This window comes from Sturnira hondurensis, unplaced genomic scaffold, assembly GCF_014824575.4.
Source record: "Sturnira hondurensis isolate 20B ecotype Veracruz unplaced genomic scaffold, ASM1482457v3 Scaffold0008196, whole genome shotgun sequence".
Taxonomy (NCBI): Eukaryota; Metazoa; Chordata; class Mammalia; order Chiroptera; family Phyllostomidae; genus Sturnira; species Sturnira hondurensis.
This window is the reverse complement of record NW_028080827.1, coordinates 28,086,129-28,113,571: the sequence shown is the minus strand read 5'-3', so window position 1 is coordinate 28,113,571 and position 27,443 is coordinate 28,086,129. Positions and strand designations below refer to the sequence as shown.

Below are 27,443 nucleotides of genomic sequence, written 5' to 3'. Positions count from 1 at the left end.
ACGCATGCGTATCTAGAAAATTGTCTGAAACAGCCAACCAAAAATCTAAAGGTGCTTCTCCCATCCCTTTCCGGGCGGAAACAAACTTCCAACGTTAGAGGCTTAAAACAGGTGTGAATTTTTTTAAGGCAGTACATTGCCCTACAAGATTTAAACATTGGATAAAACCCGAGAGAGAGACTCATCGAAGACCTACAGAGCTCCTGACATAACGGGTAAAACCACTCGCATTTATTAGGGAGTGATTACTGCGTGGCTCCTGGAGACCGTTGGGGACGCAAATTAAGTAAACTAGTCTTTGAAAAGTTTCGGCGGATTCGGGTTAATGTTGGCGAGGAAATTAGGAATGGGGAGCATTGTTTAAGGGGATAATCACAAAAAATTACTTTCTGGGACTTTTAGAATTATAGGTTAATACATGCTTTTTTCTCTAAAGTTCTCCTTCTTATAACGAATCGGCGTCAAAGCGTCTGAGGGCTACTTGACAACGCTGCTCCCACGTGTTCTTTGCCATCCAGCGGCTGCGCCGCTCGCCGTGACCCCGACCCTCTGCCCCTGGACTTGACTGGCAGCGCAGCCCCCCGAGCCTCGTACTGTTGTCCGAAGCGAGAGCCTGTGCTTAAGTATGATCTCTTTTCTCTGCCCTGAGAATNTAGAATTATAGGTTAATACATGCTTTTTTCTCTAAAGTTCTCCTTCTTATAACGAATCGGCGTCAAAGCGTCTGAGAGCTACTTGACAACGCTGCTCCCACGTGTTCTTTGCCATTCAGCGGCTGCGCCGCTCGCCGTGACCCCGACCCTCTGCCCCTGGACTTGACTGGCAGCGCAGCCCCCCGAGCCTCGTACTGTTGTCCGAAGCGAGAGCCTGTGCTTAAGTATGATCTCTTTTCTCTGCCCTGAGAATCCCGGGTTCCCGGGCGGGGGGCGGCAGGCTACGCTCCAGAAAGGTGTCAGGTCTCTCAATGAGGCCGCAGCATATTCTTGGGGCTGTGGAGGGCTGCGGAGCCCGATAGAGGGTCATCCACCCCCAGAGCAGGTTTGAGACCTGCCTGGCGACCGTGTTGCTGGGGCTAGGGCCGTAATTTGAGGCTCTCAGGCACACCAACCTGGGTTTGAGGAGTCGGGGGTCTTGTTCTGAGACAGTGAGACTGAGGCATCCACGCCTTGACCTTGAGCTAAGAGGCAGGAAGAGCCTCCTTTAACTGAAAAATACACCCTGGGTACTTACTGCAAGGCCAGTATCTTTACTGGATCTGCTCATTTTCAAGGACGTACTACTTAGACGATTCCCTTTAGGCGTTATGAGAGGCTTTAGAAAAGATCAAAGCAAGAAATGTAATCTGATGTAAAAGCTAAATAGCACATTTGATGTTTACATCTCAGCTGTCTTCTTTTATAGAAGAAATCCTAGAATCAAAAAACAGCTTAAGGTCTCAGCTTTGGAGAACCTTTTAATTCTCTGCAAGTTATGTCTTGTTTCAGTTACATTTCCTTCTTCATTACTGGGCTCTTAGGTAGTTAGTACCTGCTTGTTCACAATTTGGTTTATAATATAGGTGAATTAGAAGATAAAATGACAATGTCAGAGTTGTAAGAAACTTTGGAGATGATTGAACTCCCTTATTTTCTAGGTGTACCTTAGATGTGAAAGAAGAGGTCTGTAAAGTGTGAGCATAGGCAGTCTTTACGAGTCGAAGAATGACTTGAATGGGGTTGAAACCCAAGCAGTCTTAGTCCAGTGCTCGTAGGATTATCCTTTAAGACTTGAAGCCGACCTTTAAAACCGAAACCAGTATACAGCCATCTTTCAAAGGAATTTTTTGCTCCGATTAATTAGTCACCATTTAATTAGACATAACTTCCTAAATGTGCTATAAATAATGTAAAGGGACATGTGGTAGAGACCTATTAAATTGTATCAAGCAAACAAGTTAGTTAAGGTCCATTTAAACATCTATTGAATAAAAGACACTGATAGCTCTGGAGCAAAAAACATGGCTCACAAGATTATTTTTTTATTGTTGACATTTTTTCCTTATTTGCTGTCTCTTTTCCACTCTCTGTATATATACATAGAGGTTTTTTGCTGAACCATCTGCAAGTCAGTTGCAGACATCATGACCTTTAACCCTAATTTCTTCAGTCCATTAAACAGCCAGGATAAGGTTATCACACCTAAAATGATGACATAGTCAGATTTTCTCCAACCATCTCCAAAATGCCTTTTTTTAACTTAAAGATGTTTCTTTTTTTATTCAGGATCCAAAGTTACAATTGTATTTGGTTTTCATGACCCTTTTGTTTCCTAATCTAGAACAGTCCTCCATGCCTCTTTATGACTTTTTTTAAAAAGACCAGTCTAGTCTTACAAATTGTCCCATATGCTGGATTTTCCTAATTGTTCCCTCAGGATCAGAGTCAGACCATCCATTTTTTGCAAGAACACCACATAGGTGATGCTTTGTCTGTTGTGTCTGTGATGCTAGGTATAATCACTTGTTTCAGGTGACGACTGCCTGATCTTTCCACTATAGAAGGACAGTTTTCCTTTTGTGATAAGTAACCTCTGGAGATGCTTTGAGACCATGGATATATCCTGTTTCCCAGCAACCTATCACCCAGTGGTTTTATGATCCATTCATGATCTTTGACTGAATCACAAGATTACCAATGATCAGTACCAATCATGCAAGTACAAGGTTAGTGAAGGAAGCCAAGGATATCAAAAGAATCATTTGCTTTAATTATTTTAACAGAACTAGAAATTTGGCTCCAGACCTAGTACCAATCTGCTTATGATTTTTTTAAGAGGGCAGACATCTTTCCCATAATATCCTATAGTCTGTCAATTTCTTTCTAATAAGTATCCAGAAGTTTCTGGGAATTGTTTTTCTTCTACGATCACCTGAACATACTTCCACATTCACCTGAACATACTTACTACCTGGAAAGTAAGGATATTGTGTATTTTTAATACATATAGTAATATGTTAAATATTTGTAACCTCAGAATAGATTGAGGAAACTAATTTCACTTATTGAAAAGGAACAGGCTTTTTTCTTTCTATATAACACTTAGTTTCAGGTGTACATCTGTGTATGTTGCAAAATGATTGCAGTAAATCTAAGGAAGAGGCTTTTTAAAAAATGATCTAGCCAACAGAAGTTTAGATTTCATCAAATAGATATTAGCGTTTGAAGGGGTCTCCCAGTCATTGTAATCCCATCATTTTTCAGATAAGAAATCAGGCCTCACTGGAGTCATTCAAGCAAAAGTTGGACAACTACTTTTCCAGAACAGAAGGGAAACTCATGCATCAGAAAAGGTTTGAGCCTGACGGCTGATAAGACTTCCCTTTACTCTTAAGTTCCCTGGTTTTGTGATATATTTGATTTGGCACAAAAGTAATTTAGCATTGCTGCAATCATTCTCAAGACCTAAGACAAGGGATTCTGGAACTCGCTTATTCCCTCCCTCCATCTCCTGGTTTCAGGAATATAATCAAAAGGTACCCCTCATTGCATGTTTACCTCTACAATAACAAACATTGGCTGTAATATCTGGAAACTAGGTCCAAGTACAAGGGCAGCCACATTGCCACTGCCTATTCTCGCCATCAGTGGTTTGCTTGGCTGTTGGAGTTTGTCAGTCAGCATAATTTATGATTAAATAACTGCAAAAGAATACTGAAAGACTTACAAGATACCAAAGTAGCAAATAAATCTGCAAATCACTCCTTCAATCATCTTCAGTATTTTCTAGGAACAGTTGCCTACCTACCATATATACTGTAAGCTTGACACACTGATACTCCAGAGTTACGGCGGGTTCGGTTCCAGACCACTGCAGTTAAGGGAGCTGTGATCTTTTTGCTGGTGGAGGGTCTTGCTTTGAATTGTAAAAATACACATCTGTGAAGCACAATAAAGCAAAAGCACGATAAAATGAGGTATGCCTGTACTGATGACTACAGAGAAGAGCTTTAGAAATTTAGGCAGACTTAAGAAAAATGTTGACTTCGTTCTTCAGTTCAGTGGTAGGTCTGGGAAGACATTTGAAAAATAAAATTTATAACTGAATGATTCTAGAGAAAAGGAAACTATAATGTTAATACAGTGGTCTTTGAGTAGTAGAACTATTTCTCTTATTTTTCAGATTCTCAAGAAATAGAGTGTATTACTTTTATAATTTGATAAATTTTATTTCATTTTAAGGAAATATATACTGTTAAGAACTGTGTGTTAAAGATAATACCAAGAAAATTTTAAAGATTCATACCAATACCACTGGGGCATTCCTCATCTATGTCTTGTCAAATAACCATCATTTGTCACCCTGGTTACATACTACTAAGGGGCAACTGGGATGGTCAGGAGAGTGGTAACAGTCTCTGACACTTACAGAACATTCAAAGACGTCATACTTTCTGCCTCCGACCTCCAATTGTAAAAGTTGTCACATATGAATTTTAACCTGAAGAGATACAAGGATAAGAATAGGAAAAAGAACTAGATTTCTGGCATCGCAATTAGCAAACGTGTAAATTTCCTGGGTTGTTATAAGTAAGGAAATCAGATGTTTTCTTTTTGGTGTGAGTTGTAGAAAGTCCAGGTCGCTGCCTGTCCTGAACTACAGCAAGTGTGCCCTACAGTTCAGTAATTCAGAAGGGTCTTATGGGCGCCCTTTTGTGCTGTCAGCTAAAGCCTATTGGTAAACGAAGTTCCTTAATGCATGTTTTATTGCCAGTGTATCTTTTTAAATTACCAGAAAACAGTGTGTTTCACTTAATACTTACTTCCACGAAAGTTATCTTACCAGTTCATGGATTTTTTCAGATTGTTCTGAACTGTAGGCCAAAAGAACTCTAGGATAGTCCGTGTTTGCTGCATCTACCACACTGCATCTCACTCTTCTGGCAGGCTCACTTTCTTCTTTTTTATGAGGCTTTTTATTTTAAGGTTATTGTACATTCACATGCAGTTGTAAGAAAAAATAGAGAAACCGCTTGTGCCATTTACCCAGTTTTCCACAATGGTAACATTTTAAAAAACTATAGTACAATGTCACAACCAGGATATTGATATTGATACAGTCAAGGTGCAGAATATTTCCTTCACAAAAGTCTCTCGTGTTGCCTTTTAAAGCAACACCCATTTCCCTCCTACCCTGACCCCTCCTTGGTAATCACTAGTATGTTCTCTATTTCTGTAGTTTTGTTTACTGAAAGATGTTGTATAAATGGAATTACACAGTATGTGACCTTTGGGGATTGTTTTTGTGTGTTTTCATTCAGCATAATGCTTCAGAGATTCGTCCAGGCTGCTGTGTGTATCAGTACCTCATTCCTTGTAATTGCTGAATAATGTCCCACGTACGGTTCAGTGACTTAACCATTCACCCGTTTAAGAACAACTGGGTTGTTTCCAGTTTTTGGCTGTTACAAATAAAGTTTCTATAAACATTCATGCACAGGTTCTTATGTGAATATGAGTTTTCATTTGTCTGTGATAAATGCAGCTGCTGCTAATGCAGCTGCTGGGTTAGATGTTTAATTTTGTAACACACCGCTGTACTGTTACCAGAGTGGCTATATGATTTTACCTTACCGCTAGGAATATGTGAGCGATCCAGGCTTCCACATGCTCACTAGCATGTGGCATTGTCTCTCTATATTTTTAATGGCTAAATTAAAATTCATTTTAATAGGTGTATAATGCTCTGTCCCTGGTTTTGTGTTTCCCTAACAGACTAATCATGGAGATCTTTTTATGTGCCCATTTACCATCTGTATTTCCTCCATAGATGAAATGTCTTCTAATGTCATTTGCCCATTTTCTAATTGGATTGTTTGTGCATTTATTGTTGAGTTTGAGATTTCTTTATAGTTTCTAGTTACTAGTTCTTTGTCAGTTCTTTGCCTTGGATGTCAGGTCTAAGAACCCCTTGTCCTAAAGCCCAAAGATTTTCTATTTTTCTAAAAGTTTTAATATGTTCATGTTTTACATTTAAGTCTCTGGTCCATTTTGAATTAATTTTTATATAAATTTTCAGAAAGACCTAGTGTGAGGTTAAATTATTTTTATAAAAAGGTTTTGTTTTTTAAGATTTTATTTATTTATTCTTCCAGGGGAAGGGAGGGAGAAAGAAAGGGAGAGAAACATTAATGGGTTGTCTCTTGCAAGAACCCCTACTGGAGACCAGGCTGGGAACCCAGGCAGGTGCCCTGACTGGAATCGAACCAGCGAACTTTCACTTCGTGAGCCAGCACCCAGCCAACCAAGCTACACTGGTTGGGGCAGTTTGAGGTTAAATTTTTTGTCTGTGGACATAGAATTGTTCCAGCGCCTTTACCAAAACTAGGTGGACATGGTTGTGCAATTCTATTTCCGGGTTCTCTATTCTATTCTGCGGATCTGTGTGTCTGCCCCACCACCAGTAGCACCACACGGTGGTGACTAATGTAGCTGAGTCTCCATTTCATCGGCACTTTTTAACTTCAGTGACCATGTGTTAACTGCAAGCATATAGGAAGTAATTGATATTTTAAAATTTATCTTACATCCTGTGATCTTGCTGAATTTACTAGTTCTAGGAATTTCTTCGTAGGTTCATTTTTTAGATATTCTATGTTTGCAATCATGTCATCTGTAAGTAGAGACAGTTTTGTTTATTTTCTTCCCTTAGAATCGGTATGCCTTTTATTTCCTTTCTTGCCCTGTTACTGCACGAGGTAAAACGTCCAGTAGTAGAGTAAGGGCAGTGCCAGCAGACTTTTCGCTTGCTCACAATCTTAGGGGAAAGCGTTTAGTTTTTCACTGTTACCTGCAATGCAGGGCTTCTGTACAGGCTCATTATCAAGTTGAAGAAGTTCCCCTCTTTTCCTGATTTTCAGAGAGTTATAAACGTAAATGGGTGTTGAATTTGTCAAGTAGTTTTTCTGCATCAAATAACATGACCATGTAATTTTTCTCCTGTAGTCTATTCCTTTTACATGCTTTGGGTTTATTTTGCTCCTTTTTAGGTGCTTGAGGTAGAAGCTTAGATTGTTGATCTGAGAGGTTTCTTTCCTAATGTATGAAATTTAGTGCTATAAATTCTCTTGGAGCTGAGTTAGCTCACTCAGTTAACACAAATTTTGATATGTTGTATATTCAGTTTCATTCAGTTCACTGATTTTACCTTTACCCTTGAGACTTCCTCTTTGACCCATGGGTTGTTTAGAAATGTATTGTTTATTTACCAAATGTTTGAAAATTTGCATGTTCTCTTTATGTTACTCATCTCTAGTTTGATTCATTGGTGGTCAGAGAACACACTTGGTATGGTTTCATTTCTTTTAAAATTTGTTGAGGCTAGTTTTATGTAAACCCAGGATATTGGTTCCCTGGGCACTTGGTAAAAGGTATTCTGTGGTGTTGGGTGAAATGTTCTGTAAGTAGGATTGTATCCTTTTGGTTGGCGGTATTGAGTTTTTCTACATCTTTGCTGATTCTCTGTCTAGCTGTGCTATCAGTTGTTGAGTGGGATGTTGAAGTCTCCAACAATAATTGTGGATTTGTCTCTTCCTCCTTTCAGTTCTGCCAGTTTTATGTACATATTTTGCAGCTCTATTTGATGTATACACGTTTAGAATTAACATGTCTTTCTAGTGGATTGACCCTTGCTGGCCTTTTCTATCTCTAGAATATCTTTGCTCTGGAGTCTACTTTGTCTTACATTAATATAGCCACTATTTTCTTTTGATTAATATTTAAGTATATTTTATTGATTATGCTATTACAGTTTTCTCAATTTCCCCCCCTTTATCCCCACTCCACCTGCACCCCCCAACCTTCCAGCATTCCCACCTTAGTTCATGTCCATGGGTTGTACATATAAGTTCTTTGAAATCTGTTTTCCTATACCATATTCCACCCCCCATCTATTTTATGCCTACTAATTATGCTGCTTCTTCCCTGTACCTTTTACCCCAATTCCTCCCTTCCCCCTCCCCACTGAAATCCTTCCATATGATGTCCATTTCTCTGATTCTGTTCCTATTCTAGTTGTTTGCTTAGTTTTTGTTTTCACTGTTTTTCTTTTTTTTTAGGTTCATTTGTTGATAGTTATGAGTTTGTTGTCATTTTAATGTTCATATTTTTTATCTTCTTTTTTCGTATCTAAGTCCCTTTAACATTTCATATAATAAGGGCTTGATGATGATGAACTCCTTTAACTTGACCTTATCTGGGAAGCACTTTATCTGCCCTTCCATTCTAAAAGATAGCTTTGCTGAATAAAGTTATCTTGGATGTAGGTCCTTGCCTTTCATAACTTCAAATACTACTTTCCAGCCCCTTTTTGCCTACAACTTTTCTTTTGAGAAATCAGCTACTAGTCTAATGGGAACTCCTTTGTGGGTAACTGTTTCCTTTCCTCTTGCTGCTTTTAAGAGTCTCTTTTTATCTTTAATCTTGGGTAACTTAATGATGATGTGCCTTGCTGTGTTCCTCTTTGGATCCAACTTCTCTGGGACTTTCTGGGCTTCCTGGAAGTCTGTTTCCTTTGCCAGATTGGGGAAGTTTTCCTTCATTATTTGTTCAGATAAATTTTTAATTTCTTGCTGTTGTTCTTCTCCTTCTGGAACCCCTATAATTTGGATATTGGAATGTTTCAGGTTGTCCCTGGGGTTTAAGACTCCCTTCATTTTTTTTTTGAATTCTTGTTTCTTCATTCTGTTCCGGTTGGATGTTTCTTTCTTTCTTTTGTTCCAAATCATTGATTTCTGGTTTCCTTCCGGTCACTGTTAGTACCCTGAATATTTTACTTTATTTCATTTGGGGTATCTTTCATTTGTTCTTTCATTTTTCAACCAAGTTCAATCAGTTCTGTGAGTATTTTGATTACCAGGGCTTTAAATTCTCCATCGGATAGGTTGGCATCTCCTCATTGCTTGCCTCTCTTTCTGAAGTTTTGCTCTCTTCTTTCATTTGGGCCCTATTTCTTTGTTCAGGGCCCCTGTTAAGTTGTAAAGGGGAAGGGTCTTAGGTATTCACCTGGGCAGGTGAATACCCTTGCTGCTCTGAGATGCTGCGTGTTGGGGAGGAGCCAGGGAGGGAACAGTGCAGCGGGCCTGCTCTCCTTTAGTGCACCTTCCAGGGGACTCTATTGTGAGACTTGGAGCTTCTCCCACAGCGGCAACCCCACTGTAGCCCACAGTCAGCTCTGAGTTCCAGTTTCTTGTTCAGCTAGCCCTGCCACCTTGCTATGGTTTTTCTCAGCCAGTCTGCTGGCATGGTCCACTTCCTCGCCATGGTTTTTCTCCATCTGCCATCTTACTGGTCTGTTTGGGCTGGGTGACTGTTTCTTTAATTCCTTGGTTGTCGGAGTTCCCATGCAGTTTGATTTTTCTGGCACTTCTGGTTGTTTATTGATTTTAGATTGGTTGTTATTCTCCTTTTGGTTGTGCAAAGAAGTGAAGGGTTTCTACCTACACCTCCATCTTGGCCAGAACTCTCTGTTCATTAATACTTGAATGATACTCTTTTCTATCCTTTTGTTTTTCAACCTGCCTTTATCCTTATATTTGAAGTCAGTTTCTTGCAGACTGCATGTATTTGGTCATTTTTGAAATCCACTCTGCCATCCTCTGTGTTTTAATAGATTATTTAGACCATTTATATTTAATTGGTTATCTATTACAGCTTAAGTTTGCTATTTTATTTTTTTGGCTCATTTTGTTCTGTTTTTGTTTCTCCCTTTACTTTTCCTTTCATTCCTGCGATTATTTGAATACTTTTTAAAATACCATTTTGATTTATTTATAGTGTTTTTGAGTGTATCTCCTTATGTATTGTTTTTAGTGGTCCCTGTAGGTATTACATGATATATGCATAGTTTATCACAATCTAATGGTGTCAACATATTACAGTTTCCATGAAGCAGAGAAACATTACCTTCCTTTAGCTTCACATTTATAATATGAATTTAGAACCACATAATGCACAGTTTTATAATTTTGCTTTAACTGTCAAACATAACTTAAGAAACTCAAGAGAAGAAGGAAAGTGTATTATACTTACTCATATTTATCTCCTTTCTATCATTTCCTTTCTGTTTAGAACTTTAAACCTACTTTTAGAGTAAATTTGCTGGCAACAAATTCTTTGTTTTTGTTCATTTGAGAATGTCTTGATTTCCCCTTCATTCCTGAAAGATATTTTTTCTAGATACAGGTTTCTTGGTTGGCTGTTGAGAAATCTGCTGTCCTCCCAATTGTTTTTCCCCTATAGGTAAGAGGGCATTTTTCTCTTACTGCGTTCAGAATTTTTTATTTTCATTTTTAGATGTTTGACTGTGGTGTATTTTGATATGGACTTCTTTATGTTTGTGTTCTTTGGAATCCATTTAGCCTCTTAAATCTGTAAGCTTGTCTTTTGCTGAATTTGGCGAGTTTTCAGCCATTATTTCTTCTGATACGTTTTACATCTGTGTTCTCATTCTCCTCTCCTTCCAGAACTCCAGTGACACAAATGGTAGATCTTTTGTTACAGTCCTTCAGTACTCTGCTTATTTTTTCATTTGTTTTTCTCTTACTCAGATTGGATCATTCTTTTTTCTGTCTTCTAGTTCAGTGATTCCTTCCTTTGTCATTCTGCTGTTGATTCTGTCCATTGAATTTATTTTGGTTATTAGAGTTTCATTTCTTACAGCAGCCATTTGAAAATCTTTGTCAGGTAATTCTAACATCTATCACCTCAGTGTTGGACATCTGTTGATTGTCTTTTTACATTTAGTGTAAGAGCTTCTAAGTTCTTGGTGTGATGAGTGGTTATTTTATATTGTAACCTGGACATTTTGCATATTGTGTTATGAGACTCTAGATCTTGGTTAACCCGTCTCCTCTAGCTGGTTCCCTTTGGCACTACTCCATCAGAGGAAGTGACGCGTGTGTCACCTTGTTAGTGCCAGGTCAAGGGAGGAGTCCAGGTTCCTCACTCTGTCCCTTTGCAGGGAGGGATCTTCTTATTACTACTTAGTGAAAGTAGTTCTGGCTCTGCGCTGGGCCTCCACCCGGGTTTCCCTGGCTGAGGGACTGGGGTGCCTCTTCACTGCTCCCCAAACATGGCCTCCACCAACACCAAAAGCAGCTGTGTGGCCTAATAAAAGTGGGGCATTAATGCAAGTCCTGAGTCGCAACCTGGCTGCCTTTGATACCACCACAGAAAGGAGGACGGGAGAGGTGTATCTCATTACTGCCGCTTGAGATGGAGGTTCAGGCTCTGCTTGTGGTTTTAACTGACACTTGACTGTGGGGGTAGGGGGGTCCTTATTAATACCCAGTAAGGATGAAAGTCCCTACTCCCACCGTGGTGGGGGTATTGGAAAGCCTCATTGCAACCTGGTGTGAGTGGAAGTTTGGGGCCCCGGACCTAGCTTATTCTGATATGGGTGGGGATGGGGGCCCCAGGTTTTTCTGTGTTTGCTGTGAGTATGGCAGTAAATTACCTAAAAGTTTCTATGTGCTTCCCCTTGCTTAGCCCCTTGACTGGAGGGGGCAGGCTGATGGGGGTGGCCAGGTGAGGGAGGGCTTTTTTTTTTTTACTGTTTCCATTGGCATTTGCAGATTGCCAGCTTCTTTAGCTCCAAGTCTGATGGATGAGACAACAGAGAATTCACCATAGTGCTGTTTGTCAGGTCCCAAAGTTCCTAGCCAGTGTGCTTTCCTTCTCCCATTTCTCAGGGTCTTGTGTTCTATATTTAATGTCCAGGGGGATTACCTAGTGAGAGGAACGAGGAAAAGCACATCTGCCCTGCCTCCCTGGAAGTACAAGTCCTAAACGACCTTGTTGATGATACACTGACAGATTCCTCTGGTTCTCTGACTGGCCGCTGGCATTTTACAGCAGTAATGAAGATGCATGTTGCCTCCGAATCAGGACTGGTGTCATAACTAGCACAGAATATACTTGGTACATTTAAAAAATGTTTATTGAATGAGTATCCACCAGTTAAAATAGTAACTGCTAAGACTCCAAACTATCAATAAGTTTGAAGTTGATATTCAAAGATGACACAACAATTTGGTTTGACTTTTATGCAGTTCAGTAGTTGGAGGGTATGGAATCAGTGAGGAGTCCAGGTTTCATGACTTAAATGAGCTCAGGCGAACTCTAATGGATAGTATCTTATCTGGAGTATATAAATGATGATAGTTCCAGCAACATCTGGGAAACCGTGAACTTATACGTTCCAGGTAGTTTATGTGGTTAAATATAAATGTGTGTGTGCATATATACATATTATTATTATTATTATTATTGACAAAGCTTTTAAATGAAATAGGAATAGAAAGCATTCTTGTTAACTTTTTAAGTGTTTATGGACACAAAATTGCCTAAATGTTAAGGTAACCTAAGACCTCCACTGCACTGTCTGTAGCAGATGGAAGAGTTTTAGTAGAAAAGATTATCCTGTAACCACTAAACCAAAGATTCTCAGAAATACAGACAATTGTATTGGGTTGGCCAAAAAGTTAGTTTGGCTACAAGAAAGATCTAGTAGCTCTTAGTTGTCTTGAGCATCCTTCGAAACAGTTTTGTTAGATTATATTGTGACAGCAGATGTTATTTATTTATTTTTAGGGGGGGGAAGGAAGAGAGAAAGAGGAGGAGAGAAATACCAGTGTGTGTGGTTGCCTCTCACGTGGCCCCCACTGGGGACATGTGCCCTGAGTGAGAATCGAACCAGCAACCCTTTGGTTTGCAGCCCGCACTCAATCCACTGAGCTATACTAGCCAGGGCTATCAGCGTGTATTTTTTTTAACTTACCAAAATTGGTGAATTTTTAGTGTAGACATTTTAATGTTGAAGATGGAAGAAAATAAGTAAATTTTTAGCATACTGTGCTTTATTATTTCAAGAAAGGTAAAAACATAACTGAAATGCAACAAAAGATTTGTGTAGTGTATGGAGAAGGTGCTGTGACTGATTGAGCATGTCAAAAGTGGCTTGTGAGGCTTTTATGCTGGAGATTTCTCTCTGGACGCTGCTCCACGGTCACGTCAGATAGACCAGTTGAAGGTGACAGTGATCAACGCAAAACATTAGTTGAGAACAATCAACGTTATACCACATGGGAAATAGCCAACGTACTAAAAATACCCAAATTAGTCAAGTTCTTGGTGAAAATGAAACGTGTCTTTTTTACTGGAAAAACGTTTTGGCCAACCTAATACTTTTTATTAATCATTACTTCAAAGATAACTATGGGCAATAATGCCTCAAATGGGATGAGCATAGAAAATAGAAAAGAACTGATGTTTTCCCTTACATATGGAAAAAATGACTTAAAAATGTCAGCAATACTAACTTATAGAAGAAGGAAGAAAGAGAAGGGAAGAATAAATGCAAAAGAGTGGAAGGTATATACACGGTTGGAAATGCTAGAATGGAATTACCATTGATTATAATTGTTAATCAAATAACAAATTTTTTTCACAGTGGTAGCACTTTGAATTTCCTAATTAGTTTCATCTCTATAACAGCTTCATAAAAATTTTATGTTTTACAGAGCCACTCTAATTGATGAGTCAATAAGAATGACTCATCCAGTTTACCTTTTTGCATTGGTAATTGTGAAACTCAAAGCTAAATATAATGCATAGAAATTCTGTTGTCTGCAGTGTACAAGATTAGTATTTGCCCTGGCTGGTGTAGCTCAGTGGATTGAGCACAGGCCTGCGAACCAGAGGATCGCGGTTCAATTCCCAGTCAGGGCACATGCCTGGGTTGCAGGCCAGTTCCCTGCAGGCCAACTCCCAGCAGGGGATACACAAAAAGCAACCATACATTGTTGTTTCTCTCCCTCTCTCCTTCCCCTCTAAAGGTAAATAAATAAATAAAATCTTAAAAAAAAAACTTAAAAAGATTAGTATTTGCTTATCCTACCTTTTACATGCTGTTTAATTTCTATTTTATTTTCTTTATTTTATTTTTTAATATATTTTATCGATTATACCATTACAATTGTTGTTCTATTCCCCCCCTTCATTCCCCTCCACCCTGCAACACCCCCTCCCCCACCATTCCCCCCCTTTAGTTTCTGACCACGCATCTCAAGTTTTTTAGATTCTATATTTCCCCTACTATTCTTGCCCTCCCCCCTATCTATTTTCTACCTACTGTCTATGCTATTTTCTGTACCTTCTCCCCCCTTCTCCTCCTCCCACTCTCCTGTTGCTTACCCTCCATGTGTTCTTCATTTCTATGGTTCCGCTCCTGATCTAGCTGTCCTCTTGGTTTGCTTTTGTTTTAGGTGTGGTTGTTGATAACTGTGAGTTTGCTGTCCTTTCATTGTTCATATTTTTCATCTTCTTTTTCTTATATAAGTCCCTTTAACATTTCATATAATAAGGGCTTGGTGATGATGAACTCCTTGAACTTGACCTTATCTGAGAAGCACTTTATCTGTCCTTCCATTCTAAATGAAAGTTTTGCTGGATAAAGCAATCTTGGCTGTAGGTCTTTGGATTTCATGACTTGGAATACTTCTTTCCAGCCCCTTCTTGCCTGTAAGGTCTCTTTTGAGAAATCCGCTGACAGTCTGATGGGTACTCCTTTGTAGGTGACTGTCCCCTTATCCCTTGCTGCTTCTAGGATTCTCTCCTTCATTTTGGTCTTGGCTAATGTAATTATGATGTGCCTGCCTTGGTGTGTTCCTTCTTGGGTCCAACTTCTTTGGCACTCTCTGAGCTTCCTGGATTTCCTGGAAGTCTATTGCCTTTGCCAGCTTAGGGAAGTTCTCCTTTATTATTTGTTCAAATAAGTGTTCCACTTGTTCCTGTTCCTCTTCCCCTTCTGGTACCCCTATAATTCAGATGTTGTAATGTTTAAAGATATCCTGGAGGTTCCTAAGCCTCCTCATTTTTTTGAATTCTTGTTTCTTTATTCTTTTCTGGTTGGATGTTTCATTCTTCCTTCTGGTCCACTCCCTTGATGTGAGACCCAGTTTCCTTTCCATCACTATTGGTTTCCTGTGCTTTTCCCTTCATTTCACTTAGTTTAGCCTTCATATGTTCCTCTAATTTGTGGCTAAAATTAACCAGTTCTGTGAGCATCCTGATCACCAGTATTTTGAACTGTGCATCTGTGAGGTTCGCTATTTCCTGGTTTCTGGACTTTGAGTTCTTCTTGCGCCATCTTTTGGGCTGTTCGTGTCTGTTACGTATCAGGATCGGAACCCTAGGTGTTCACCAGAGCAGGGCAACTCAGTTGCTGGTTTGTGAGGCTGTATGTGGGGGCGGGGTCAAGGGAAATCAATGGTGGTCCCCTTTGCTGCCTCCTGCCGCGGGGGCTGCTCAGTCCAGTGTGAATGTGTAACCTCAGTCAGCCTGCCCCCCACCCTCACTGGGTTCGCTGCTGGGGCCTGCAGGGTCCGTCTCACTGCTTATACCTTTGCTGTTTTATCTGCGCATGAATGTGTGACCGCGGTCAGCCTGCCCTGCACCCTTGCTGGGTCCGAGATGCTACCCTGGCTGCCTGGGTCGCCTGGGTCGGGGATCCTTCCTGCCCGACCCTGCTCTGCTGCTGGCTCGGCTCCTCTTACTGGTCCCGGTTGAACGGTTCGTTGTTGTCGGACTTCCGTATAGTCCAGTTTTCTGTTCTTTGGCTGCGTCTTTGTTTACTAAACCTTTGTTGTATTCAAACTTGGTTGTGGGAGAAGGCATAGTGTTTCCACCTATGTCTCCATCTTGGCGGAAGTCCCCTAATTTCTATTTTAAACAGCTTTATTTTATACAAATCTTTTATAGAAGATGTTCTTCCTTTTTAGAACTAGCCAGATAGAGTAAGTAAATAATGTGATACATTCTTATATCTGAATTAACTGAGCCTGGGTCCTCCACTTAGGATATGTGAAATCCCAGTAATTCAGAAAGGGGTTTTTTTCACTTCCTTATCTTCACTTCTCTTGGCCCCCCAGTCAGATCGTAAGTGTCCTGTGTTTGGAAGTTTCTGTTACAGTGATTGCCCTTTTTGAACTGCAGAGTGTACGACACCTCTAATATCCTTTTCGAGTATGTTAGAGTCTGTTAGAACTCTGAATATCTTTCATTTGGGTCGCTGATTGATAACTCGGGATGGTGTTTGTTAACAATTAATAGGATTTTGCATTTGCATTGAGTAAGGGAAAGGAACATTAGTAGCATAGGTCAAAGTTCTGTTAGCAACCAGTGGAATAGTTAAGCATTTATAGGAAAACAACCAAGATCTCTTGGTTTCACTGAGAACCCTACTAGGAATGGACTTTAACAAGTGGCTTTTTTGCAAGGTAACAGAGCAAATTGTCTTAAAATTGGAGATTTTGATAGACGGGGTGTTTGGGTCCCATAGGTAATAGCATTAAAAAATCTAATTCTAAAGTATGATTCTTTGCTATCATTAATGATGTGGGGGGTTGGGAGAGTGACATATAATTACATACACAGTTAGAAATTCATAAAATATGAACAGTATTTCAGGTAGACTTGTTTCAGTTCTATTTCATAAACTATTCATGTTTTGATTACCTAATTCTTTAGCTAGCCTAAAAACGTTTGTTTATAGATTGACAAACTTTTTTTTTATTTTTAAATCAGGTGACTGATAAACATACCAAAAGAATATGGCTACACAAATGCCAGAAACTGATCAGATAAAACAGGTAAGGTATTATAATTAAGGAAAGAGCATTTTACAAAACATTTAAGGCACTGTTGGATGCAACCATGTCAGTCAGTGATTTCACAAAATAACGTTATTTTTCAGATAACCCAAGAAAAAATATTCAACAGGAATATCTGACTATATTTTGTAGCCCAGTCAGAGGTGTCCAAATTTTTGGCATCTCTGCGCCACACTGGAAAAAGAGAGCTGCCTTGGGCCACACATTAAATACACTGCAACACATAATCACAAAAAAAGTCTCAGAATGTTTTAAGTAAATTTATGACTTTGTGTTGGGCCACATTCATAGCCATCCTGTGCTGCACGTGGCCCGCGGGCCGCAGGTTGGACACCTTGAAGATTACAAAGAACCTTTGATTTCAGATATTACTGTATATTTTGCCTAAATACAAACTTCAGTAATTAAAGTTTTAAAACATCTTTGTTTTAAAGCCCCAAGTATTAAAGAACTTTCTACTCTGTTTGTAGTTTAAAGAATTTCTTGGAACCTACAATAAACTTACAGAAACCTGCTTTTTGGACTGTGTTAAAGACTTCACAACAAGAGAAGTAAAACCCGAAGAGGTATGGAAAGTCTTGCCCACTAAAAATTCTCTAAGCTTGTGACCAGCGATTTAAATGGGATTCCCCTAGTACTTTGCTTGTCCCTAGTTATTGGAACAAGGAATTTGGCTGCCTCTTATGTTCCATTGCTTGGGAAGCAGCGGAGGACCCATAACATTGAGTGTAGTGGTAACAAACTGAGTATGACAGTCCCATTGACCCCAGACACACTGTGTTTTAGAGAAGATGTCCGGGGCTTGCAGAGTTATTGTTCCATGGCAAACAGTCAAATTACTAATTAGCTTTTAGTCAAGATGACCTAGCTAGAGAGACTTGACATGGCTTTTCTATCTGACCCTGAGAATTCAGGTTAACTTTGGAAAAGGCAGAGCTTGAATTTGGTGGCTTATATTGTGTAGGTAGACTCTGAAAACCCAAGCTTAGTGGAAATCATAACTTTTAATGTCCTGTTCAAAATATTTATATATTGGCTTAAAGTGATAAAACTTCTTCCACTGGAAGGTACTAATAAACATTCGTGCCGAGAACTTGACATGTAACTAGCAATAAATAAATACTTGTTAAACAAATGACAAAGTCTGATAGATGTTGGATGTAATATTCTTATTGGTAAAAAGTGAAAGTTAAATTAAGGATGGAATTTCTCATTTAAAAGGAACCAACTTGCTACTGGGCCTAGTTTAACAATCAGAATAAGAGGGTGGGAATGTGGGCTTTTGTTGATATTATAAAACACACCTGCAGAAAATCCAGTCCAGATTGCAGGGACTTAGCATTGTGTGGAAGGCCTACAACCTCGTAGGTGTTCTATGTATTAATTCTTGTGTTAACAGTTGAAAACCATGGTCACCTGCTACTTATTCATACCATTTAATTCTCTGGCATATTGAAAGAAAAGTACCCACTGGTTGCTCTTTTAGAATACATGCATTTTTTAAATTAATCATTTGTGTTGCCTCTTCCATCTTCTCTGTTTAATTCTAGACCATCTGTTCAGAACATTGCTTACAGAAATATTTAAAAATGACTCAAAGAATATCCATGAGATTTCAGGAATATCATATTCAGCAGAATGAAGCCCTGGCAGCCAAAGCAGGACTCCTTAGTCAGCCCCGATAGAGTCCGGAAGGACAGACTCTCCATCGAAGCCTGCCAACAGCTGCTGCCCTGGAAATGAGCACTCATCTGACAGAACCCCCTGAAAGCAACCACCACCATGTTAACCATCTGTCATGACTGTTTGGCAAATGGAAACCACTGGAGAAAACAAAATTGCTATTTGCCAGGGGTAATCAAAAATAGAAGGTTCAAAGAAAATAGAAAGATGCAACCTTTGTTGAGGCCTTATTTTTCAGGAGCTTAGTCACTTGATTAGAAAAATAAACCAATGTTTCTTAAATTGTGACTTAATTTTAAAGCAAAATATGTGTTCAATCATGAATGAGATAGAAAAGTTTTTTATTACTAAAAGTAAAATAAATGGAAGTGTCACTGGGCAGTTGTTTTTACTGTATAGAACCATATTACTCTGACTGGACTGTGGATACGTTGAAATGTTTTTCAATCAGGATCATCCTCCAAGTATTCCTGTTCATTCATGTCTGCCTCAAGTTGCTGGTGAACACATAAGATGGTTACTTGCTAATCATTTCAATGCACGATCCTTTTCTTGCCTCACGTCTTGTGTCAGGGTGGGCATTACACATTCTAGCTGCATTTCCATATATATCCTCAGGAAACAACCCACCTGAGACTAGCTTGGGGATGTTTGAGAGTTGGCTGTTACGCTATAGTGGAGTCTCTGTTTTGTTGAAAATATGAGAACATGAATGACTGAGTCAGACCAACAACAGCATATTCTCAGCCATGACATGTGATCAGTGCAATAAAAAGTGATCCAAAGTTAGTGTCTTGTGGCTAAGTGAGTCCTAAAACACAAGCATGTTTAGGAAATCCTAATTGATGTGTAAGCATAACAAGCAGTTTAGTAAATGTAAGTGGATTAATAATACCTAATAATAACTTTATGAGTGGATTTCATATATCAAACTCAAGTTGTACTCAAAACACTAATTAGCCTGTGTGTTTAAATTTACCAAAGTGACATCTATGTTTTTGCATACTAATGTAAGTAGAAGTGTTCTGCTTTGATAATTTACTGTTTTCTATGTTACATCTAATTTTTAAGCCATTAGGTCATTTAAGTAACAATAACATTTAATTTAAAAGGCCTCCATTGACATTACAGTCGGTCAATAACTATGGTATCTTTTTAAAGCACAGAGACAAAATACCAACAATGCTATCTTTAAAACTGAAATGCTGAAACCTGTATAATACTCTATAATTAGTGTCCAATACAGTATAGTCAAAGAAACAGGAAAGTATTGGCTTATTTTACCTTAAGGCAATAAAAGGCAATAAAAAATAAAAGATTTGGCTCATTTAAAACTTTGGGCCATTCACACTCATACTTTACTGTTTCTGTGTACTGAAGCCCAGTGGGATTATTCTGTTCATTTCACAAAGATAAATACGTGCTCACCTGGCAAAGAAGGGGAATTCTGTGTAATAGCATCTCAAATACCTTGGGAGGCAGCGTGTGCTTAAAAACCTTCAGAAGCTCCCTCGGCTGCCTGCACACTAAAAGGGCACCACTGAGACGTTCAACCCCCACTCGGTGCTCTCCTGAAACACAGTAAGTTCACAGCAAAATTTTAATGTTCTTTAAAATATATATTATTTTTGCCAAGAAGTCACCAAGCATTAAAACTTAAGAAGCATATAAAGATAAAGCCTCAGTAAACAAATGTCATAAATGGTATAAATGTGGGTGGAAGTATTGAGCTGCCAGTTAGATCCACTGTGGTTAAGGTGAAATATGAATAACTATGACCCAAATCACAGTAAGTACGCTCGCTGTTTGAAAGTACATCCTTGCCTTGAAAATACTCTGCATTTTGGGTATTTAGAAGGTGGGTGTGCTTCTTTCAAAGGGTGTGTTCTACTGTTAATTGACATGAGGCAGGTTTTCTTTCCATGTGTAACTGCTGAAATTGTAGATAAAACATCTTTTTCTGGCCAAAATGACACTTCTTAAAAATTGAGTTTATTGGTTGAAACAAGATTTAGTGTAATGTGAATTATGTATCTGGAAGAAGAAATTTAGAGATGTATGAACTTTCATTTTTAAGTGAATTTTTAAAATGAGTTTTAGGATGATTGGCTATAAACTAAGAATGAAAATTTGTGAAGAGTAGAAATTAAAGAATTTCTGTTTAAGTTAGAACATGAAATCACTTAGTCTCACTTCTTGTTTGGGGAAACTGAGGCAAAGATCAGTGAATGATGTAAGTTTTCAAAGCTAATTAAATCTGGGTCATTCACACACACTTGACTGTTTCTGTGTACTCAAGCCCACAGATAGGTAATGAACCTGGGGACTGTTGTGTGCTGCGTCTCTTCCAGTGCTAGGCAGTGACTGAAATTGTGACATTCATTTAATATAACTAGTTAGGAGATAAAAGATACTTCTCTGTAGTTAAACATAATACTAAATTTTATTGAAATGAATTTTCCATTTGTTGGCTGAAATACATGGTTATATGAAAAGTGTATGATAGACAGAAAAAAATGTTTCCCAAAGATTTGTATTAACCTTAAAAACTGTGAGGAAGCCATGACCTAACCTAGATACATAGACAAAAAGCCTTGTGGATACGTAGGTTTTATTACTTAAGGTTTTATGTCTATAGACACCTAATTTGACATTTTTTAAAGATTTTATTTAATTATTTAGAGAGAGGGGAAAGGTAGGGAGAAAAAGAGGGAGAGAAACATCGATCAGTTGCCTTTCACACACCCCCCCAACTGGGGACCAGGCCCGCAACCCAGGCATATGCCCTGACCAGGAATTGAACCAGCAACTTTTGGCTAAGCCATGCCAGCCAGGACTAATTTTACATTTTCAAAATAAGAAATATTCATTGCTGGGCTTCTGGTAACTTTTCTTAGGCATTTAAAGAAGCTATTTTTATTTTTAACATTTTTAAAAATTGAGAGAGAGCAAGAGGAACATCTATTTGTTGTTGCACTTACTTATGCATTCATTGTATATGTCCTGACCAGGGATTGAACTTGCAACCTTAGTGTATGGGGATGACACTAACCACCTGAACTAACCACCAGGACTAAAGAAGCTATTTCTTAGATGAAGGATTTCACTGTAGTGTTTATTTTAAATTAATAAAATTACAGCTTTGTGAAAAATGATGCATTAAGTCAAAACACTTTGAATGTATTGAGCATTCTAAAGAAAAAGATACAGTGACTGCTCTCAAGTTGATGGAACTAATGTGACACAAGAACAATTTGATCAATTAAGTCAACCAGTACACTCAGTCGAATCACTGGCTCTGTGGTCCCATACACACATCACCACAGCTGCGGTGCCTATAGGAGAGCTGTACAACCTGACGACAAAGTGATGAAAATGGGGTGGTAGCAGGGGCGGGCGGAAAGAACTGAAAAGGATTGCAGAAAACTGGGTGAAAAGTTAACTGCACTAGAACACTGGTTCTCTGTGTTCGATTTGTACTGTCATAGCCTAGGAAGGTTTAACAAATAATGCTTGGGGTCCACGCCCAGAAATTCTGATTTGACTTGGTTAGGGTTTGGTGGGGATTTAAAGAATGAGCAACCAAGATTGAGAACTGCATGAGAAGTAAAATACAGAAATAACATAATCCTTAAAGAGCTAATTAATCAGTTCGGGGGTTCACAGATAAAATGTTACCACCTTTGAAAGGGAAAGATTTTAAAACAAGTTTGCAAGTACTGTTTTAATCATCTCAGTATCTGTAACATACTCATCTCAGAGTCTAAACTATTACATGATCGCCCTTAAGCAGTGAATAAAAATAAAATGTAAAGAAATAATTTTTTTCTTTTGACTTAATATTCAGAATTTTCCTCTCCATATTTATACTATCCCAATTCAATAAATATTAAAGCTGAAAGGTTCTCTTTTAATTGCACCTATATCCAGTCAGTTATCCATATGTATGGATTACTCAAGATTTTGTGGGGCCCCAGTTTATATAATTTGGGGGCCCCTATTTTAAGAAAATATAAAATTATGAGTACCAAATTGGTAGGATCCCTCCCAGCACCTTTAAAGAGGCCCATGCAAATGAAGGTCCTTAATGCTTCTCCTTCATTACCTTTGTGTAAAGTCACTCCTGTTTATATCATTTAAGTCAATTCTATGTATTCATGTTGTTGTCATTAATATTTACTAGATATTTTAGTCCATTTATAAACCTACCTAAAGGAAAACTACCTAAAAGTACCTAAACTGGATAAAATACTAAAATTTCACACTCTGGTTCATGTGCAACAATTCTGAATGGCTGCAATATATTTTTAACTTCTCAAAGCCTTTACCGTGTTTTTTTGTTAATCCGTTTTTAATTTTATTTTTAGAGAAAGGGGAAGGGAGGGAAAGAGGCAGAGAAACATGGATCAGTTGCCTCTCGCACACGCCCCAGCTGGGCATGCCACAACCTAGGCACGTTCCCTGACTGGGACTCGAACCACTGACTATGGGGGACAATGCCCAACCAATGCAGCCACACTGGGCAGGGTCTCTATCTTGGTTTTAAGCCATGTATTAAAGTAACAATCTTGGGTATTGCTATGAATCGTCCAGGATCTTGACTTCCTTTTTATCTTTATAAATCCTGGAGAATGCTATTCTCTTCAATGCAGGTTGAAAAACAAAATCTTAAAAAAAAAAAAAAGACTAAAAAATCTGAAGCAAAACAGGTACAGGTAATGACAGATGCAAGGGAATTTGTAATACCTGAAAAAAAGATACATAAATGGGTGTAATGCTCTTTATCCAGCAACATCATTTACCCCTTGGATTAGAAGCCCCCACCCCTAAAATTTCCCTTTCCAGTGTTTAACACCAGAATAAAAACATGGTCATTATATGTAATAGCTATACAACACTATCCAACGCCGATATTATTTACCATCATTTTACCTGTTTTCTCTCAAATCTATCTGGAATTGGCTGGGGATAAATTACAGACAGGAAAAGAATGCCCATTCAAATAGTTTTATCATAAAAAGTGTATTATTAAGAATATTCTAAGAAGACAGGAAAATTTTTATAAAGCAGTTAGTCATTTGGAAAGTTCATTTACTCAGAACTGTACCTGGCAATAGATGAGGTCTTTCTGCATTTGGCTTTGCTTCTCCATTGGCACTTCAAGACTGCAGTGTACACTGGAGCAATAACTGATATATAACACATGGGAGCTGGATAGTGTGGTGCAGTGAAGATGCTTGCACAGTTTCTCTTTAAACTGAAGTACATTGATTAACACAGCTAGCACCCTGGCTGGTGTGGCTCAGTGGATTGAGCACCAGCCTGCAAACCAAAAGGTCACAGGTTTGATTCCCAGTCAGGACACATGCCCTAGTTTCAGGCCAGGTCCCCAGTTGAGGGCATGTGAGAGGTAACCAGTTGATGTTTCTCTCCCTTTTTCTCCCTCCCTTCTTCTCTCTAAAAATAAATAAATAAAATCTTAAAAAAAAACACACACATATACACATCTAGCTAGTTAAGTATTTGACATAGATATGAGTCAATAAATGAACATAAACTACCATAAATAACTGCTTACAAAAAAATGTTTACATTCTTACCTCTAGATAACCAAAGTTCTCCCATTAGTACCTCTTGCAGAAAAAGTTCTTGCAATTTTTCATTCCTTGCTGGATCCCACAACTAAGATTCACAAAATATTTAACAATGAGTAATGAGTGTCAGGAATATGGTTACTAAGCACAATTATTTAGTTTTTACTTTAAAACCCACATCAAATCTAGTTGCTAAATCCAAAGTATGACAAAGGTATTTGTTCTTCATAACATTTAAACTGATTTCTTAAAATGGAGTACCACTTCAGGTGATAAAAAATACATGTCATATTCAGGTTAGATTGAGATGCTTGCAATAACTCATCCATATTTTGCTCAGCTTATTAAGTACACATATCAGAAATCCTACTGTAATTAACTATAACAAAGGTTGCTTTCTTTGTATGTTGCAAAACTACTTTCTTGCCTGGGGTATTAGCATTGCGCGTTGATTTGGCAAAGAGCATGGTGGAGAGCTGGCAATGCAGTTGGTGTTGAGAGGGTTGTTTTGGTTTGCTGCAGCCTGGTTCATGAAGGTGACCAGGGTCACAGGATGCCACATCATTGGTCCAGTGCCCAGGGCTGGTCTTTCAAGGTAGAGTGAGCAACCCCTAGCCAAAAATATCGACTCCACTGCCAGTCATTTAAGCTTCAGTCTTTTACATCCGGAGGGGTTTTGAGTTTGTTTCCCAATAATTTTCTTTCTAAACTGGGATGAGCCTGGGGAAGGGAGTCATATTTTAAGCTTTTATCAGCAAATGTGCTAATGATCAATAACAATCAAAAGTTCCATTCCACAGATACTTAATGAGCACTAAAGAACGAGCCACTCTGGAGAGAGATGGAAAGGGAAGGAGACTAAGTCCCCTGTGCCCATCCCAGAGTCTGACCAAGGGAAGGGACAAACATGTTAAAGATCAATAGCACATCAGCAGCGTCACCCCAATGGCTCCCCTGAAACCAAGACCCACATTTAACACATCCTTCCAGGCCCAGTTCAATGCCACCTTTCCTCCAAAGTCTTCTGTGGGGAACTGCGTGTTCCAAAGACAGCCACAGTAGTATTCCCAGTTCCGCCTGCACTCTAGAAACTTGCCTCCCCTATGAAGAGGTGGAGTCTATTTCCTCTTCCCTTAAAACTGAGCAGGCTTCAAGGTGGGTGTACACACACACACACACACACTTGCTCCTTGGGACCCACTATGAGATTTTTTGTGTGATTACGTGTGGCAGTGTATTTAATGTGTGGCCTAAGACAATTCTTCCAGTGCAGCCCAGAGATGCCAAAAGGTTGGACACCCTTGGTTGTATAGCTAGCTGCCTTATCATAACCCCCAAATGGTTCTCCAGTCCCTCCTTTGCCACCACACTTCAAGGAAGACCATGCCACGTGGGGCGGACTTGTGTAAATGTTCTGGCCGTTCTGTAAACGGTCCCAGCTAAATGGACACCCAGCTTGAACTGCCTGCCATGTGAGGGAGTGAGCCTCCAGACCACCCAGCACTTAGGCCTGGAATCAACCTGCCTGGAGCTGAGTGGAGCAGAAAGGTGCAGTCTCCGCGGGACTCGGCTCACACTGCAAATGCAGGAGCCAAACAGACACTGTTTTAAGCCACAGTGCCTTAATGCAGCAACAGGTAAGCAGAACTCTCTCCATACTTCTGCTCTGAATATGATCCTCCCCCTCCTCTGAGCTCTTGTTAACACTGGGGCTGGGGGTCACTCTTCTCCTATTGCTAAGCTCCTATTGCCACCGCTAGGACGATGCCTCACACACAGGAAGCTCTAGGCTAGGCAGGTGTTGGCCGATCAATTGAATATGAAGGTTAAGACTTAATTCCTCCTGAAAATTCATAGAAGAACCTCAGAACACCCCCCCATAGCACTTTTAAAGCTATGTGAGTTAGTTAAGTTGGGTCACCCAAGATGATTGTGATTGATATCTTTTCTAAAAAAATTTATTCGTTTCTAGAGAGAGAGGAAGGGAGGGAGAAAGAGAGGGACAGAAATATGGATGTGATTGCCTCTCACACACCCACTCCTGGGGATCTGGCCTGCAACCCAGGCATATGCCCTGACTGGGGATCAAACCCTCGACCCATTGGTTCACAGGCCAGCACTCAATCCACTGAACCACACCAGCCAGGGCTGATTGATCTCCTTTTTAAAGATTTTATTTATTTATTTTTAGAGAGAGGGGAAAGGAGGGAGAAAGAGAAGTAAATAAACATCGATGGGAGAGACACATGGAAGGTTTCCTCTAGTAAACGCTCCCCCTGGGGACCGAACCCTCAACCTAGGCAATGTGCCCTGACGGGGGAATCCAACGAGAGACCTTTCACTCTGAGGTATGAAGCCGAACCCACGGAGACACAGCGCTCAGGGCGTTGTTGATATCTTTAAAAACGACTAATCAATTCCGTTTTGAAAAGAAAAGGGGCTGCGCTCTGCTTCTGAGCTAGAACTAGGCCCTGCAGGACAGAAGCGGGAGTTCCGCCAGCGGCAGCGCGGTGCCGGGCGGGGTCGGCTGTGGGAGGGCAAAGGCTCCTCTGCCTTCTTCTCATAAAAGGCACCTGTTCCTACGACGTTTTCAAGCAGGTGTCCAACCTGTGGCACGCCGGCCCCCAGCGACCCAGGATGGCAGTGAATGCGACCCAACACAAAATCGTAAATTTACTTAAAACATTATTATCTTTGTGATCGCGTGTGGCAATGTATTTACTGTGTGGCCCAAGATAACTCTTCTTGCTCCAGTGCGGCCCAGAGACGCCAAAAGGCTAGACACCCCTGGCTGTATAGCTGCCTTTTCATAACCCCCAAGTGGTTCTTCATTCCTCCCCTTTGTAAGCGACGAAAAAATAAAATAAGCCCTGAACTCAACATGGGATCAGAAGCGTCTGCTCGGGAACCAGCCAGGGGCACCCCGAGCCACAGCCGGGACCGGCACCCACAGGGATGAGGGTGGGGGCCGGCTACTCACTGCAACTCTACCTCCGCGCCCCTAGGCACCTACCTCACCGCCGCGGAAGCACCTCACCTGGGCGCCCTGACCCTCGCTCTTTTGCTGCTGGGCTCTTCTTTCTGCAAACACAAGGTGGCACGCGCTGGCCATCCGGACGCCGACGTGCGCCCGAGGCCCCTCGGTGGCTGCGGCGCCCGCGGGCCCGCCCGTCCCCTCCTCCGCGGGCGTCGCACTCACTGTCCCGCAGGCGGCGCTTGAACGCGGGGTCCCCACGCCGCTTCCAGTCGAAGTAAACACAGTATCCCAAGAAGGCGACGGCGCCACAAGCCGCCAGGGCCGCCAGAAGGCGGAGGAGGGAGCAGACGCAGGGCATCCGGCCGAGGGCGACCCCTGAGCCGAGCGTTGGGCGCGGGCCCGTGGGCGCGGGGATCGGAGCCGGCCGCCAGGCAGGGGACGTCGTCCCGGCGCCCTCCCGGCCTTTGGGGCTTCCAGCGCGCAG

At 40.2% G+C, this 27,443-nt stretch overlaps 2 protein-coding genes across 9 annotated transcripts; one reads left to right on the top strand and one right to left on the bottom strand.

Annotated features, from left to right (window-relative positions):
* The first annotated feature begins 65 nt into the window (after window positions 1-65).
* On the top strand, window positions 66-19,177 carry TIMM9 (translocase of inner mitochondrial membrane 9). 8 transcript variants are annotated; one of them, XM_037054399.1, is made up of 6 exons: window positions 72-215; window positions 437-623; window positions 3,240-3,328; window positions 16,620-16,684; window positions 17,176-17,271; window positions 18,256-19,177. In XM_037054399.1, exons 4-6 carry the CDS (start codon window positions 16,646-16,648, stop codon window positions 18,388-18,390), a joined length of 270 nt encoding a protein of 89 aa, XP_036910294.1. In that variant the 5' UTR covers window positions 72-215; window positions 437-623; window positions 3,240-3,328; window positions 16,620-16,645; the 3' UTR covers window positions 18,391-19,177. The 8 variants fall into 8 exon arrangements, with proteins under 8 accessions (XP_036910296.1, XP_036910298.1, XP_036910299.1 ...); XM_037054400.1 differs by lacking the exons at window positions 72-215; window positions 437-623 and adding exons at window positions 775-877; window positions 2,508-2,701; XM_037054401.1 differs by lacking the exon at window positions 437-623 and having other exon boundaries at window positions 66-215.
* Window positions 18,789-27,317, bottom strand: TOMM20L (translocase of outer mitochondrial membrane 20 like). The gene is made up of 5 exons (XM_037054397.1): window positions 27,182-27,317; window positions 27,020-27,063; window positions 23,989-24,070; window positions 19,817-19,959; window positions 18,789-18,885 (listed from the first exon to the last, which is right to left on the bottom strand). Exons 1-5 carry the CDS (start codon window positions 27,315-27,317, stop codon window positions 18,832-18,834), a joined length of 459 nt encoding a protein of 152 aa, XP_036910292.1. The 3' UTR covers window positions 18,789-18,831.
* Window positions 27,318-27,443: the final 126 nt, after the last annotated feature.